The 16,330-nt window shown below is 47.7% G+C and overlaps 2 protein-coding genes across 2 annotated transcripts in view; one reads left to right on the top strand and one right to left on the bottom strand.

Moving 5' to 3' along the window:
• The window catches only part of rexo4 (RNA exonuclease 4), a 142,303-nt gene that overhangs the window by 26,036 nt on the left and 99,937 nt on the right, over positions 1-16,330 (bottom strand). The window lies entirely within an intron of this gene.
• The window catches only part of adamts13 (ADAM metallopeptidase with thrombospondin type 1 motif, 13), an 80,071-nt gene that overhangs the window by 8,258 nt on the left and 55,483 nt on the right, over positions 1-16,330 (top strand). The window contains exons 5-6 of the mRNA XM_080211770.1: positions 3,527-3,593; positions 15,390-15,664. Coding sequence (XP_080067896.1) covers positions 3,527-3,593; positions 15,390-15,664 — 342 coding nt within the window. The remainder of the gene's footprint in view (positions 1-3,526; positions 3,594-15,389; positions 15,665-16,330) is intronic.

Raw genomic sequence — 16,330 nt, 5'->3', positions numbered from 1 at the left:
AAAAGGAGTTGACCAAGGGGGCTGGTTGGGGAGATTTGATGAAGTAGAATGCAGAGTTTCAGATGAAGCAGAAGGTATACTCCCCAGTGTCGCAAAGAGCCAAACTGACCTGCAAAGTTCCAGCCCTGGCAGCTCTTCAAGGTGGATGTCCTGCGAGCATTGTGATTGATCCCTGGGGTTCAGAGGGAATAAAATCAGCCAGGGCTTCTGTTTCTCCAGTGGCTCGTGCTGTGTGTGCGAATATTGACTGGGATCAGGTCCGCAGTGATACATTTAACACACAGTTTGAATAGTCTGTCAAATTTTTAAATTCTCAAGATCCCCCGCTGCCTTGGCCCTGTCCATCATTTTCATCTTACCAGCTTTGTAACCGACTGAGATTTCTGTCTTCATCTAATTCAAGCCTCTTGAGCATGTTCCTTTCTCACCACTCCATCAATGGAGCTCGTGTCTTCAGCTGCCAAGTCCCTAAGCTCTGGAATCCCTCACCATCCTTCTCCTTTCCATTTCTCTCTCCTCCTTTAAGACACACCTCAAAATCTATCTCTGTGACCAAGCTTTTTGTCACCTCTCCTAATATCTGCTACATGGCCGTGTGTAAATCTATGTTCAATAATGTTTTTATGAAGCATTTAAGGATGTTTTGTGATGTTAGAGATGCTATATAAATACAAATTTACCAAGTCAAACCAAAGTAGAACATACAGGGTAAATGGTAGGACTCTGAAGAGTGCAGTTGAACAGAAGGATCTGGAAATACAGGTACAGAATTCCCTAAAAGTGATGTCACAGGTGGATAGGCTCAAAAAGAGTGCCTTTGGTACATTGGCCTTTATAAATTGGAGTATCAAGTATAAAAGTTGGAGTGCTATGGTAAGGTTGTATAAGGCATTGGTGAGGCTGAATTTAGAGTATTGTGCACAGTTTTGGTCACCTAGTTACAGGAAGGATGTAAATAAGGTTGAAAGAGTGCAGAGAAGGTTCACAAGGATGTTGCCAGGACTTGAGAAGCTGAGTTACAGAGAGAGATTGAATAGGTTAGGACCTTATTCCCTGGAGCGTAGAAGAATGAGGGGAGATTTGATAGAGGTGTATAAGATTTTGATGGGTATAGATAAAGTGATTGCAACCAGGCTTTTTCCACTGAGGCTAGGGGAGAAAAAAACCAGAGGGCATGGGTTAAGGGTGAAAGGAGAAAAGTTTAAAGGGAATATTAGGGGGGGCTTCTTCATGCAGAGAGTGGTGGGAGTGTGGAATGAGCTGCCGGATAAAGTGGTAAATGAGGGGTCACTTTTAACATTGAGGAAAAACTTGGACGGGTTCATGGATGAGAGGGGTGTGGAGGGATATGGTCCAAGTGCAGGTCAGTGGGACTAGACAAAAAATGGTTCGGCACAGACAAGAAGGGCCAAAAGGCCTGTTTCTGTGCTGTAATTTTCTGTGGTTTCTAAGTGGTTATTTGCTTGGACTTACATATGAAGAATGACATATGGATGAGTAGGCATCGCTTGTGGAATAGGGCCCCAGTGACAGCCACCACCAGAGGCGAGAAATTTGTTTGGAAAAATTGTAATATGTAAACTTGTTTTACATAGAATTACACAGAATTTACGACACAAAAACAGGCCATTCAGCCCCTCTGATCCAAGCCAGTGTTTGCTCCACAAGACTCTACCCAGCCTTACTTCAGTACATCCTATCCTTCTGTTCCTTTCTCTCTTGCGTGGTTATCCAGCTTGCCATTCAATGTGTCTATCAAATGCACCTCAACTGCTCCCTGTGACAGTGGGCGGGATTTTATGGCCTCGCTGGGACAAGATTGGAAATTTCTACCTGAGGTCATTGGACATTACCGTTGTCGGACACTTGCCCGCCCAGATTCTGTGGCGGGCAAGGTGGGAGAGTACTGGCCATTGAGTTCCATATTCTCACCAATCTCCAAATAAAAACTCCCTGTTTGATCTGTTACCAGCTATCTTATAATTATTATTCTGGGAATTTGTAGCTCAGTTGGCTGGATGGCTTTCATGATGCAGTGATGCAGAGTGATGCCAGCAGAACGGGTTCAATTCCTGTTCTGGCTGCAGTTATTCATGAAGGCGCTGCCTTCTCAACCTTGCTCCTTGCCTGAGATGTGGCGAGGAGCAAGGTTAAATCATCACCAGTCAGCTCTTTCCCTCAAAGGGTAGAACAGCCTCTGGTCACCTGGGACTACAGTAACTTTACCTTTATAGTGCTGACAAAAATTCACCAACCCAAACATTAACCCTCTTTCCCTCTCCACAGATACTGCCAGACCTGCTGAGTAATTCCAAAATCTTCTGTTTTTATTTTAGATTTCCAGGATCTGCAATATTTTGCTTTTCTTTTATAATTATGACCTTGAGTTCTGGGTTTGCCTTATCTTCTCAATGTCCATCAAATCAAATCCCTTCTTAAATTTGAAGATCTATATCAAGTTACCCTCAGCTTTCTCTTTTCTGAAGAAAAGAACCCCAGTCCCTGATAGTTCTGATACCATCCTTGTAAATCATTTTTGCACCTTCTCCAATGCTTCTACCTTTTTTACAGTCCAGAGATTGGAACTGTGCTTATCACTTTAAATGTGGTACAACTAAGGTCCGATATCAAGGAATCACTCAGTACAGAATGAGACTGTTCAGTCCATCTTGCCTGTGCTAGCTGTTTGAAAGAACCAACACTTAGACCCAGTCTCCTTCACTCATTCCCCATCGTCAGGGGGGCTAGCTAGGTAAATGCATGGGGTTCTGGGGATAGGACCTGTGTGGGATTGTGGTTGGTGTAGATTCAATGGGCTGAATGTCCTCCTTCTGCACTAATTCTAGTAGACCCGCACCTTTACCCCAAAAACTGTTTATGCAATTCCATTTTGACAATTATCAGTTTTAATATCTAATGTATTATACTTTTTTCCCTGTTTAAACATTTTTTATGTGTGTGTGAGAGACATTGAAAGCCTTGACTTGTCCAGGGGGCAGTAACAGCAGCTTGAGTGATCCAGCTATTTGTGGAGTTGTGCAATGATCAAAGGATAACGTGCCAAAATGTAGTTATGCAAATAGAACTGTTGGTGAGTTAGGGCTTTGTGAGTGACACCCCAAACGGAATAACTCAGCCTCTGCCTCCCTGATAATGTTGCTGTCCCTCCATATAATCGTTCTGACTGTGTGAGGTTGACACAATGTGGAGTCTCTCATTGTGTTTCACGGTTCTGAATCTCCAGCTCTGGTGTACTGGATTGTTCCTGAAGCAGGTAAACTCCTCTCCCCTTCAACAAAATACAATTTCCACCAATTAACCTTGTCCAAGGCAAAACCAAACAGGTATTAGAGTCCACAGTGGAGCTGGAGGGGGCCAGTTGCTGGTGGGGGAGGAGGAGATTAGCTTTTGTCAGAACACAAACTGTTTCCCTATTTCACCTGAAGATTTATACAGGATTTGCTTTAGGTGAAATTTGCAAGAAATTGGTTTCTTGTCTGATCATTCTCTCCCACTTCTCCCACAGATATTTCCAGGACTTGTCAAGGGTGCCAATGGCCTGTCTTATTTTAATGACTCCTCGAGACCTGGAGGTAAGATTCTCTGCAACCACTCTTCAGCCCCTGAATGGAGCCCCTGGTGTTTACAGATGAAAAATTGGTTAATATTATACTGCAGCAGGATTGCTTCATCACTGTAAATAAGGAGCTCAGTTGGTTAATTAAAGGGGCAGGATCCACAGGGAAAGCTAGAACCAGACACGTAAAGGAGGGGGGAAAGATGAACCATTGTTTCTGTACACATCTAGATGCTGAATGTTCAACTGCAGAGTACCACAGCTGAACTGAACGCTCTTCCCAATTGATATCAAGGACTGGGGGCCACTGGATGGGGGATGAGGGGGGGAGCTGGTTACTGCCTCGGAGGCTTACTGGGTTGCATTCAACTCCGGTATTACTGATACCAACTGTGCCTTCGATATATTTGATTTGATTTATTATTGTCATATGTGTTAGTGTACGGTGAAAAGTATTGTTTCTTGCGCTATACAAAGCATACCATTCATAGAGAATAAAAGGAGACAGTGCAGAGTGTAGTGTTACAGTCATAGCTAGGGTGTAGAGAAAGATCAGCTTAATGTGTGGTAGGTCCATTCAAAAGTCTGACAGCAGCAGGGAAGAAGCTGTTCTTGAGTGGGTACGTGTCCTCAGACTTTTGAACCTTCTTCCCGATGGAGAGAATGTCCGGGGTGCGTGGGGTCCTTGATTATGCTGGCTACTTTGCCGAGGCAGTGGGAAGTGCAGACAGAATCAATGAATGGGAGATTGGTTTGAGGGTTGCTCTGGGCTTCTTTCACAATCCTTTGTAGTTCCATCAGGGATTGGTGTGGGAGGAATGGGTTTGAATTTATGGGGCATTGGCATCAGTATTGGGGTAGGTGGGACCTGTTCAGGTGGGATGGGGTTGGTCTGAACCGTGCTGGGACCAGAGTCCTGGCGAATCGTGTAAATAGGACTGTAGACAGGGCTTTAAACTAATTAGTGGGGGGAGGGTGCGAGGGTAGGTAACATTACGGGGTCTAAAGTTAAGGAGAGGGTACAGGCCGAGGATGTCCCAATAATAAAGGGAGTAGGGGGCGTGAGTATGGTTGGTGGCGTTCTGGCAAATAGGGTCCAGGTGAAGGCTGGGATGAAGGCACTTTATCTGAATGCACGAAGCATTCGGAATAAAGTGGATGAGCTGGTGGCGCAGATCAGCACAAATGGATATGATCTGGTGGCCATTACAGAGACGTGGCTGCAAGGTGACAGGGACTGGGAGCTGAATGTCCAGGGGTATCAAGTGTTTAGGAAGGATAGGCGGGAGGAAAAAGGGGGGGGCATAGCTCTGCTGATTAAGGATAGCATCAGGGTGGTAGCAAGGGAAGATATAGGAACCAAAGAGCAGAAAGTGGAATCGTTGTGGGTGGAGATTAGGAACAGCAAAGGGAGGAAGATGCTGTGTCGTCTATAGGCCCCCGAATAATGATCTGGAGGTGGGGCGGGCTGTTAACATGCAAATAAGTGCGGCGTGCAGGAATGGGACGGCGATAATTATGGGGGATTTCAATCTACAAATTGATTGGTCGACCCATGTTGGACGCGGTGGGCTCGAGGAGGAGTTCTTGGAATGCTGCCGGGATAGTTTCCTTGAACAGTGTGTGTTGGAGCCGACGAGGGAGCGAGCTATCCTGGATCTGGTGTTATGTAATAAGGCGGGTAGAATTAGGGACCTTGTGGTGAAGGATCCTCTTGGGGAGGGTGATCATTGTATGATGGAGTTTCTGGTGCAGATGGAGGAGGAGAAAGTGGGTTCCCAGACATGCATCCTTTGTTTGAACAGAGGGGAGTACGGTAGGATGAGAGAAGAATTGGCGAATGTTGACTGGGGGAGCGCGTTGGAAGGTAGGTCTGCTGAGGAGCAGTGGAGGATCTTTAAGGAGATCTTTCTTGGTGCTCAGCAGAAATTTATTCCGATGGTTAAAAAGGACCATAGGAGGAGAGGTAATAAGCCGTGGATAATGAAGGAGGTGAAGGAAAGTGTTAAATTAAAAGCGGAGGCGTTTAGAGTAGCTAAGAGTAGTGGGCGAGAAGAGGATTGGGAGAGGTTTAAATGTCAACAAAGATTGACAAAGAAGTTGATAAAGAAGGGTAGGAGAAACTATGAAGCTGGGCTAGCGCTTAATATAAAAAAGGATAGCAAGAGTTTTTATAAATATATAAAAAGGAAGAGGCTGGCTAGGGTGAACGTTGGACCCTTAGAGGATGAGAGGGGGGACTTAGTGGTAGGGGATGGGGAAATGGCTGAGGTCTTGAATAACTTTTTTGTTTCGGTCTTCATGGAGGAGGGCGTGAATAATTTGCCGTGTGTTAGTGATGGAAAGGTGGTAGGACTGGAGGGTCTCAATGACATTATTGTTACTAGAGAGGCGGTGCTCGACAGACTGGAGGGACTGATTGTGGACAAGTCCCCAGGACCGGATGGAATGCATCCGAGGGTTCTGAAAGAAATGGCGGAGGTGATAGTGGAGGCCTTGGTGGTTATTTTCCAAACGTCGCTGGATTCCGGGGAAGTGCCAGAAGATTGGAAAACGGCTAATGTTACGCCGTTGTTTAAGAAGGGTGGCAGGCAAAAGGCGGGGAATTATAGGCTCGTTAGTTTAACGTCTGTTGTAGGTAAAATGTTAAAATCCGTCATCAAGGAGGAAATAGCGAGGCATCTTGAGGGAAATTGCTTGATAGAGCAGACGCAGCACGGTTTCGTTAAGGGGAAGTCGTGTCTGACAAATTTATTGGAGTTCTATGAGGACGTGTCTAGGGCGGTGGATAGAGGAGAGCCGGTGGATGTGGTCTTTCTTGATTTTCAGAAGGCGTTTGACAAGGTACCTCACAGGAGGTTATTGCAGAAGGTAAGGGGGCATGGAGTTGGGGGTAGGGTGTTAGTGTGGATAGAGGATTGGTAGTCAAATAGGAGGCAGAGAGTGGGGGTTAATGGGTGCTATTCGGATTGGCGGTTGGTGACTAGTGGAGTGCCCCAGGGGTCGGTGCTGGGGCCTCAGCCATTTACCATTTATACAGATGATCTGGAGGAGGGAACCGAGTGTATGGTGTCGAAATTTGCTGATGACACCAAGATTGGTGGAACGGCAAATTGCGCGGAGGGTGTGGAGAGTCTGCAGAAGGATCTAGATAGGCTGGGCGAATGGGCCAGGAACTGGCAAATGGAATTTAATGTTGGCAAGTGCGAGGTGGTCCACTTTGGTAGGAATAATGGTAGGAAGGACTATTACTTACGTGGCGAAAAACTACAGCAGGCGACGGTGCAGAGGGACCTCGGGGTCCTTGTGCATGAGTCGCAAAAACCCAGCCTGCAGGTGCAGCAGGTGGTCAGGAAGGCGAATGGGATGCTGGCCTTCATAGCGAGGGGGATTGAATATAAAAGTAGGGAGGTCTTGCTGCAGCTGTATAGGGCATTGGTGAGGCCGCAGCTGGAGTACTGCGTGCAGTTTTGGTCACCGCACTTACACAAGGATATTTTGGCCCTGGAGGGAGTGCAGAGGAGGTTTACTAGGCTGATGCCGGAGTTGAGGGGGTTGAGTTATGAGGAGAGGCTGAATAAACTAGGCTTGTACTCGTTAGAGTTTAGAAGAATGAGGGGAGATCTCATTGAGACATATAAGATGATGAATGGGATGGATAGGATAGAGGTGGAGAGACTCTTCCTGCTCAGAAAGGACAGTAGGACTAGGGGGCACAGCCTCAAGATAAAGGGGGGGCGGTTTAGAACGGAGTTGAGGAGGAACTTCTTCACTCAAAGGGTGGTGAATCTCTGGAATTCTCTACCCGTTGAAATGGTGGAGGCTACCTCGCTAAATATTTTTAAGATGCGGCTTGATGGGTTTTTGATAAGCGAGGGGATTAAGGGTTATGGGGAGAGGGCGGGAATGTGGAACTGAGCCATGACAGATCAGCCATGATCTTATTGAATGGCGGGGCAGGCTCGAAGGGCTAGATGGCCTACTCCTGCTCCTATTTCTTATGTTCTTATGTTCTTGCAGTCTTGGACAGAGCAGGAGCTAGACCAAGCTGTGATACAACCAGAAAGAATGCTTCCTATGGTGCTTCTGTAAACGTTGGTGAGAGTCATACCAAATTTCCTTAGTCCTCTGAGAAAGTAGAGGCGTTGGTAGGCTTTCTTAACGATAACATTGGCATGGGAGGACTAGAATAGGTTGTTGGTGACCTGGACACCGAAAAATGTGAAGCCTTCGATCATTTGGCAAGATCCAATGTGCTCAGCATTAACCTGTAATGAAAGCGGGACCAAGGTGTGAGCTGTGGCTCATTGGGATCCTCTTCCTCACCTCTGTGTGCAGAGAACAAAGAACAAAGAACAACACAGCACGGGAAACAGGCCCTTCGGCCCAACGAGCCCGCGCCGCCGTCCCATTGTCTCAGTGACCTATTCATGATTTTAGTCTACGCCTAATGTGCGAGGATCAGGGAGGTCCAATATCGGGACAATTTGTTACCCCATCAATCAGCCTAAAAGCGCATCTTTGGGATGTGGGAGGAAACCGGAGCACCCGGAGGAAACCCACGCAACCACGGGGAGAACGTGCAAACTCCCACAGACACAGGCCCAAATCCATGTGTCCGCACAGCAACAGAGATAGTCTCTGAGCTGTCATGTTGCCCTCGAGATGGTCCAGTTTAAGCACACTAACGACATGAAGCAATAGGCAACTCCCGAAACAACATCCAAGAGCAGCCCACTACAACCTGCCGCATGCATGCCCCTTGCTGGTCAACAAGGTGGACTTAAATGCCTGTGGAGACAAAAAATTCATTATTAAACAGGCAAAGACTGTAACATCCCTGAGGCAAAAACGGAATCCCAAGCCTACAATGTTTAGTAAGGCCTGCTATATCCCCCTATATGTAGACCGCTCATGTGGCTGTCTAAGTGACTCTTAAACAACCCTAGCGTGCCTGCTTCCACCACCTTACTCGGCAGTGCATTCCACACCCCCACTACCCTTTGCGTGAAAAACTGCCCTCTAATATTTGTCTTACACCTAGCCCCCCTCACCCTAAGCCCGTGACCCCTCGTTCTATCCATTTCTAATAGCGGAAAAAGCTTACCACCATTTACTCTATCTATCCCCTTCATAATCTTATAAACCTCTATTAGATCCCCCCTCAGCCGACGTCTCTCAAGGGAAAACAGCCCAAGTTCGTTCAATCTTTCCTCGTAAGACAGCCCTTCCATACCAGGCAGCATCCTGGTAAATCTCCTCTGCACTCTCTCCAGGATCTCCACATCCTTCCGGTAGTACGGCGACCAGAACTGGACGCAGTACTCCAAGTGAGGCCTAACCAACGTTCTATACAACTGCAACATCAGACTCCTACTCTTATATTCTATACCCCTTCCTATGAAGGCTAACATACCATACGCTTTCCTCATCACATTCTGCACCTGCACCGACACCTTCAGGGACTTGTGCACTTGCACCCCCAGGTCTCTCTGCGTATCTATACTCCGGATAGTTCTACCTTTTATCGTATAACTCCCCTCCACATTATTCCGGCCAAAGTGCATCACCTCGCATTTCTCCGGATTAAATTCCATTTGCCATCTATCTGCCCAATCTACCAGCCTGTCTATGTCCTGTTGCATTGCCAGGCACTGCTCCTCAGTACCCGCCAATCCAACCATCTTAGTGTCATCAGCAAATTTGCTGATCACACCACCTACCCCCTCTTCCAAGTCATTAATATATACTACAAATAGAAGAGGTCCTAGTACCGAGCCCTGCGGCACACCACTGGTGACAGACCTCCAATTGGAAAAGGAGCCTTCCACTACTACCCGCTGTCTCCTCCTCCCAAGCCAGTTCTCAACCCAGAGGTTGAATCTCCAAGTCCGATTCCAGGGACTTGTCATGATCGAGGCTGATACTCTTATTGCAGGACTGAAGGAGTGCCGCACTGTCAGAGGGTCAGTGCTGAGGGAGTGCCGCACTGTCAGAGGGTCAGTGCTGAGGGAGTGCCGCACTGTCAGAGGGTCAGTGCTGAGGGAGTGCCGCACTGTCAGAGGGTCAGTGCTGAGGGAGTGCCGCACTGTCAGAGGGTCAGTGCTGAGGGAGTGCCGCACTGTCAGAGGGTCAGTGCTGAGGGAGTGCCGCACTGTCAGAGGGTCAGTGCTGAGGGAGTGCCGCACGGTCAGAGGGTCAGTGCTGAGGGAGTGCCGCACTGTCAGAGGGTCAGTGCTGAGGGAGTGCCGCACTGTCAGAGGGTCAGTGCTGAGGGAGTGCCGCACTGTCAGAGAGTCAGTGCTGAGGGAGCGCCGCACTGTCAGAGGGTCAGTGCTGAGGGAGTGCCGCACTGTCAGAGGGTCAGTGCTGAGGGAGTGCCCCACTGTCAGAGGGTCAGTGCTGAGGGAGTGCCGCACTGTCAGAGGGTCAGTGCTGAGGGAGTGCCGCACTGTCAGAGAGTCAGTGCTGAGGAAGTGCCACACTGTCAGAGGGTCAGTACTGAGGGACTGCCACACTGTCAGAGGGTCAGTGCTAACATAAGAACATAAGAAATAGGAGCAGGAGTAGGCCATCTAGCCCTTCGAGCCTGCCCCGCCATTCAATAAGATCATGGCTGATCTGAAGTGGCTCAGTTCCACTTTCCCGCTTTCTCCCCATAACCCTTAATCCCCTTGTCTGCCAAAAACCTATCTACCCGTGCCTTAAATATACTTAGCGAGGTAGCCTCCACCACTTCAATGGGCAGAGAATTCCAGAGATTCACCACCCTTTGAGTGAAGAAGTTCCTCCTCAACTCCGTTCTAAACTGTCCCCCACTTATCTTGAGGCTGTGCCCTCTAGTCCTGCTGTCCTTTCTGAGCGGGAAGAGCCTCTCCACCTCTACCTTATCCATCCCCTTCATTATCTTATATGTCTCTATAAGATCCCCCCTCATCCTTCTAAACTCCAACGAGTACAGACCCAGTCTATTTAGTCTCTCTTCATAGTCAAACCCCCTCATCTCCGGTATCAGCCTAGTGAACCTCCTCTGATAAGTGGGGGGCAGTTTAGAACAGAGTTGAGGAGGAACTTCTTCACTCAAAGGGTGGTGAATCTCTGGAATTCTCTGCCCATTGAAGTGGTGGAGGCTACCTCGCTAAATATATTTAAGACACAGGTAGATAGGTTTTTGGCAGACAAGGGAATTAAGGGTTATGGGGAGAAAGCGGGAAGTGGAACTGAGCCACTTCAGATCAGCCATGATCTTATTGAATGGCGGGGCAGGCTCGAAGGGCTAGATGGCCTACTCCTGCTCCTACTTCTTATGTTCTTATGTTAGCACTGACCCTCTGACAGTGCGGCAGTCCCTCCAAGGCCAAAATATCCTTGCGCAAGTGCGGCGACCAAAACTGCACACAGTACTCCAGCTGCGGCCTCACCAATGTCCTGTTCAGTTGCAGCAAGACCTCCCTGCTTTTATATTCTATCCCCCTCGCTATAAAGGCCAGCATCTCATTCGCCTTCTTGATCACTTGCTGCACCTGCAGACTGGGTTTTTGCGACTCATGCACAAGGACCCCCAGGTCCCTCTGCACCGTAGCATGCTGCAGCTTTTCACCCTTTAAATAGTAATCCCTCCTACTATTATTTCTGCCAAAGTGGATAACCTCACACTTGCTAACATTGTGCTCCATCTGCCAGGTCCTCGCCCACTCACTCAGCCTATCTAGATCCCTCTGCAGACTTTCCATGCCCTCCGCACAATTTGCTTTTCCACTTATCTTCGTGTCATCTGCAAATTTCGTCACCCTACACTCAGCCCCCTCCTCCAGATCATCTACATAAATGGTAAATAGCTGAGGCCCCAGCACCGATCCCTGCAGCACTCTGCTAGTTACCGACCGCCAATCAGAATAGCACCCATTGATACCAACTCTCTGCCTCCTATTAGACAACCAGTCCTCAATCCACACTAACACCTTACCCCCAACTCCATGCCCCCTAACCTTCTGAAGCAACCTTTTGTGCGGCACTTTATCAAACGCCTTTTAAAAGTGAGAACACTACATTCACCGGTTCCCCTCTGTCTACCGCACTAGTCACATCCTCATAGAATTCCAATAAATTCCTCAAACACGACTTCCCCTTAATGAATCCGTGCTGCGTCTGCTCGATCAAACAATTCTTCTCTAGGTGCCTCGCTATTTCTTCTTTGATGATGGATTCAAGCATTTTTCCAACAATAGACGTTAAACCAACCGGCCTATAATTCCCTGCATTTTGCCTGCTACCTTTTTTAAACAGTGGCGTAACATTAGCCATTGACCCTCTGACAGTGCTGAAGGAGTGCCGCACTGTCAGAGGGTCAGTACTCTTGGAGTGCCGCACTGTCAGAGGGTCAGTGCTGAGGGAGTGCCGCACTGTCAGAGGGTCAGTGCTGAGGGAGTGCCGCACTGTCAGAGGGTCGGTGCTGAGGGAGTGCCTCACTGTCAGAGGGTCAGTGCTGAAGGAGTGCTGCTTTGTGGAAGGGTCACTGCTGAAGGAGTGCTGCACTGTCAGAGCCACCGTCTTTTAGATGAGTCATTTAACCAAGATGTAATCTGCCCTCTTTTCTGGGAGTATAAAAATCGTACAACTTTGTTTTGAAGAAGATCAGGGGAGTTCTTGAGCCTTTGGTCAATGTTTATCCCTCCTCAACCTTATTGAAGCAGATGTTCTGATCATTATCACAAAGCTGCTTGTGGGAGCAATGTTCAATGATGGAATCATAGAATCTACAGTGCAGAAGAGGCCCTTCAGCCCATTGAGCCTGCACTGACACATGAGAAACACCTGAACTCCCACCCAAAAACATTTACCAACACTTATCAGCGAACATCCCCACTTCTGACCTTTTGATGGAAGGAAACTCATTGATGAAGCAGCTTAAGATGGCTAGGCCTAGGACACTACCCTGAGGATCTCCTGCACTGATGTCCTGGAGCTGAGATGATTGACTTCCAATCACCACAACCATCGTCCTTTGTGCCGAGTATGACTCCAATCCGTGGAGAGTTTGCCCTGATACCCATTTTTTTAGTGCTCCTTGGTTTCACACTTGGTAAAATGCTGCCCGTGTCTGGATCAAGGCTGCAATGAGGTCAGGAACTGAGTGATCCTGACAAAACCCAAATTCTGTGTCATTGAGCAGGTTATTGCTGAGCAGGTGCTGCTGGATCGCACTGTCGATAACCCCTTCCATCACTTTACTGATGATCAAGAGTAGACTGATTGGGCGGTAATTGGCTGGGTTGGATTTGTCGTGCAAAAAGCAGGACAAATTTCCCACATCACTGGATAGATGCCAGTGTTGTAGCTATACTGGAACAGCTTGGCTAGTCTTCACTACTAATGCCTGATGTTTTCAGGGTCCTGTTGTCTTTTCAGTATCCAGTGATTTTAGCTGTTTTTGATATCACTCGCTGTAAATCAAATTTGCTGAAGCCCGGCTTTCAAAAATAAAAGTTTATTTTCTTTACTTTTTTACTTTAAATTTGCTGAAGGTTGGACTTTGTGATGCTGGAGATCTCCGGAGGCAGCCGAGGTGGATTATCCATTCAACACTTCTGACTCAAGATTGTTGCAAGTGCTTCAGCCTTATCATTTGCTCTGATGTGCTGGGCTCCCCTATCATTGAGGATGGGGATATTTGTAGAGCCTCCCCCTCCTGTTTATTGTTTAATTGTTCATCACTATTTACGACTGCATTTGTTTTTAATGAGTGCAGTAATCACCAAGCCAGGCAACAGTTTCTGCAGTGGCTAAACGGAGCTCTCTGTGCCTTCCACTGAACTCTGTCGGGGGAAAGTTTTCAGTGATGTGAGTCATTGACCTGGGGGGCATCACAGCTGCAGTCCCACACCCCTCCACGGCCCCACTTGTGCAGACTCTTTACATAAAGACCTTGGCCAGTGCGGAAATGGTTAAGGAGTGCCCAATGTTGGCATGGCAGGTTGGTGCTGGGTGGGTGGGCTGTAAGATCTGGTTTTTAATGGTGATGTATTGGTTCCATTCTTGCTGCCACAGAACCTCTGCTGTCCCTTGGTCTGGTGATCTTCACCATACAGCATAATGGGTGTTGAGCAGCAGGTGGATTGGCAAGGTCCTTGTCTTGCGTTGATGTAAACACCTCCAGGAGCTTTCTTGTTGCAATTGACTGGGTGTGGCAGGACTGCTAACCTTTGATTTAATCCATTGGCTGTGGGACTGCTGGGATTGTCTATTGCATGCTGCTTCCTGTGTTTGGCATGCAAGTAGTCCTGTCTTGTAGTTTCACCAGGTTAACAGCTCATTTTGGGGTATGCCTGGTGTTGCTCCTGGCATGCTCTCCTGCACCCTTCGTTGAACAGGGTTGGTGGTATTGGTAGAATGGGAGATTTGCTGGGCCATGTGCTAACAGAGTGAATATAATTCTTCTGCTGATGTCCGACAGCACCTCATGGATGCCTGGTTTTAAGCTGCTGGAACTGTTCTGAGTCTATCCCATTTAGCACAGCAGTACTTTGCACAATGGATGATATACTCATAGTGAAGATGAGACTTACCTCCACAGGCTTGTATGGTGGTCATTCTTACCGATACAGTCATGAACAGATGGATCTGCAACAGGTAGATTAGTGAGGAGAAGGTCTGGCAGTACCTTCACTGTTACTGTTTCACTCACCACCTGCTGTAGGCCCAGTCAAGCAGATACATTGTCAGGATTTGACCAACTTGGCCAGCAGTGGAGCTACCCAGCGACAATCAGTGATAGACATTGAAGTCCACCATCCAGAGCCCATTCTGTGCCCTTCAACCTCAGTGCTTCCTTCAAGTGGTGTTCAACATGGGTCATCGGTGGTAGATGGTATTCAGTGGTTGATTTCCTTGCCCATGTTTGACCTGATGCCAAAAGACCTCATTGGGCCCAGAGTCAATGCTGAGAACTCCCAGGGAAACTCCCTCCCACTGTATACCACTGTGCCGCACATCTGCTGAATCTGTCCTTCCAGTGAAAGTACGTACTCGGGATGGTGACGGTGGTGTCTTGGATATTTGTTGTTATGTTACACAGTGACTAAACTTCAAAAAGCTCTTCATCGGCTATAAAGAACTTGAAAATGTCATCTTGCATCTTATTTTACATTTAATGATTTTGCCAACTTTAGCTTTCTGTACAACGTGCTGTGATTGAACCTGCAGTGACGATACGTTATGCTAGAGTTTGACCATTGAGCATCACCTGGCAAGGTGACAACAGGGCTGAGGGACTTGAACTGAGCAAAGATTCTGGAGACTGGCTCATTACACAAAGAAGGTTAAATCGAGATGTTCATCACTGTGAAAGAATTTGAATGGGGGCAAATTTCCTTTGTTCATTCGGTTAATAACTAGATAATTAGGATTTGATCTGTTGGAATTGTGTACAATGGGAGTGAATGGGAAGGGGTTTGATCTATTGGGATTGTGTCCAATGGGAGTGAATGGGAAGGGTTTGATCCATTGGATTGTGTACAATAGGAGTGAATGGGAAGGGTTTGATCCATTGGATTGTGTACAAGGGGAGTGAATGGGAAGGGTTTGATCCATTGGGATTGTGTCCAGTGGGAGTGAATGGGAAGGGGCTTGATCCATTGGATTGTGTCCAGTGGGACCGAATGGGAAGGGGTTGAGGAATTAATACCTTGCTCTATTGTGTATTTTTTTAGGTTTGAGTGTAGAATATGGGATGTTTGATGTGTCATATGACTATATGACTTGCTGCACAGTACAATCACATGTCAGTGTTTGGTTTGTAATTTTTAAATTGCAGAATCAGCACCAGCAAGCATCCAGTGTCAATGTCGGGGTCTGATCCAGAGGCACTTCTGTGAGGAGGAGCTGTGTACCCTGGAGACCTTGGGAGAGGTGTATCAGCTGCGATTCTCTGCCGAGCACAGATTGGCTTCCGACTTGTCCTTTGTCCATCAAGTCTTTAACTCCTCATTCAGTCTTATCAGACGATTACCCGAGGACTGTGTGCACAATGGGGAGTTAGTCTGGCCCCCAGGAATTCGTGCATTCATCAGCTACTGCCACAGTCAACTGGTGAGCACCAAAACTGGATTTAAACTCAAACTCTGTCAGTTTGTGTGTCTAAATGTTGTTATCATGATCGGGATAAACTAATCCACTCACTGATACTTCAAACACCAGTGAGACTTGGTCATTCACTCAGAATCTGGGGTATTTCATTCAGAGCCGGACCAACAGAGTATTAATGCAGCAACCAGCTATCAACCCAAACACTGATCCCCAAACAATGCAAAAAACTCCAACGACTTGGCAGCGAACAATACAGCACTCTTAAGCCGAGCCAGACAATCCTGGACTGTCAGCTGTGGATTAATGGGGCAGCATTTTCACCTCTGAATCAGGACAGCATGGATTCAATTTCCATTCAAAAACTTGAGTACATAATCCAGTTGATATTTCTGGTGCAGTGCATAGGGAGTGCCGCACTGTCAGAGGGTCAGTGCTGAGGGAGTGCTGCACTGTCAGAGGGTCAGTACTGAGGGAGTGCCGCACTGTCAGAGGGTCAGTGCTGAGGGAGTGCCGCACTGTCAGAGGGTCAGTGCTGAGGGAGTGCTGCACTGTCAGAGGGTCAGTGCTGAGGGAGTGCTGCACTGTCAGAGGGTCAGTACTGAGGGAGTGCCGCACTGTCAGAGGGTCAGTGCTGAGGGAGTGCCGCACTGTCAGAGGGTCAGTGCTGAG

Source organism: Carcharhinus amblyrhynchos, chromosome 25, assembly GCF_965287045.1.
Source record: "Carcharhinus amblyrhynchos chromosome 25, sCarAmb.v2.hapA, whole genome shotgun sequence".
Taxonomy (NCBI): domain Eukaryota; kingdom Metazoa; phylum Chordata; class Chondrichthyes; order Carcharhiniformes; family Carcharhinidae; genus Carcharhinus; species Carcharhinus amblyrhynchos.
Note: the sequence above shows the minus strand (reverse complement) of the source record. Positions and strands in the feature narration are given on the sequence as shown.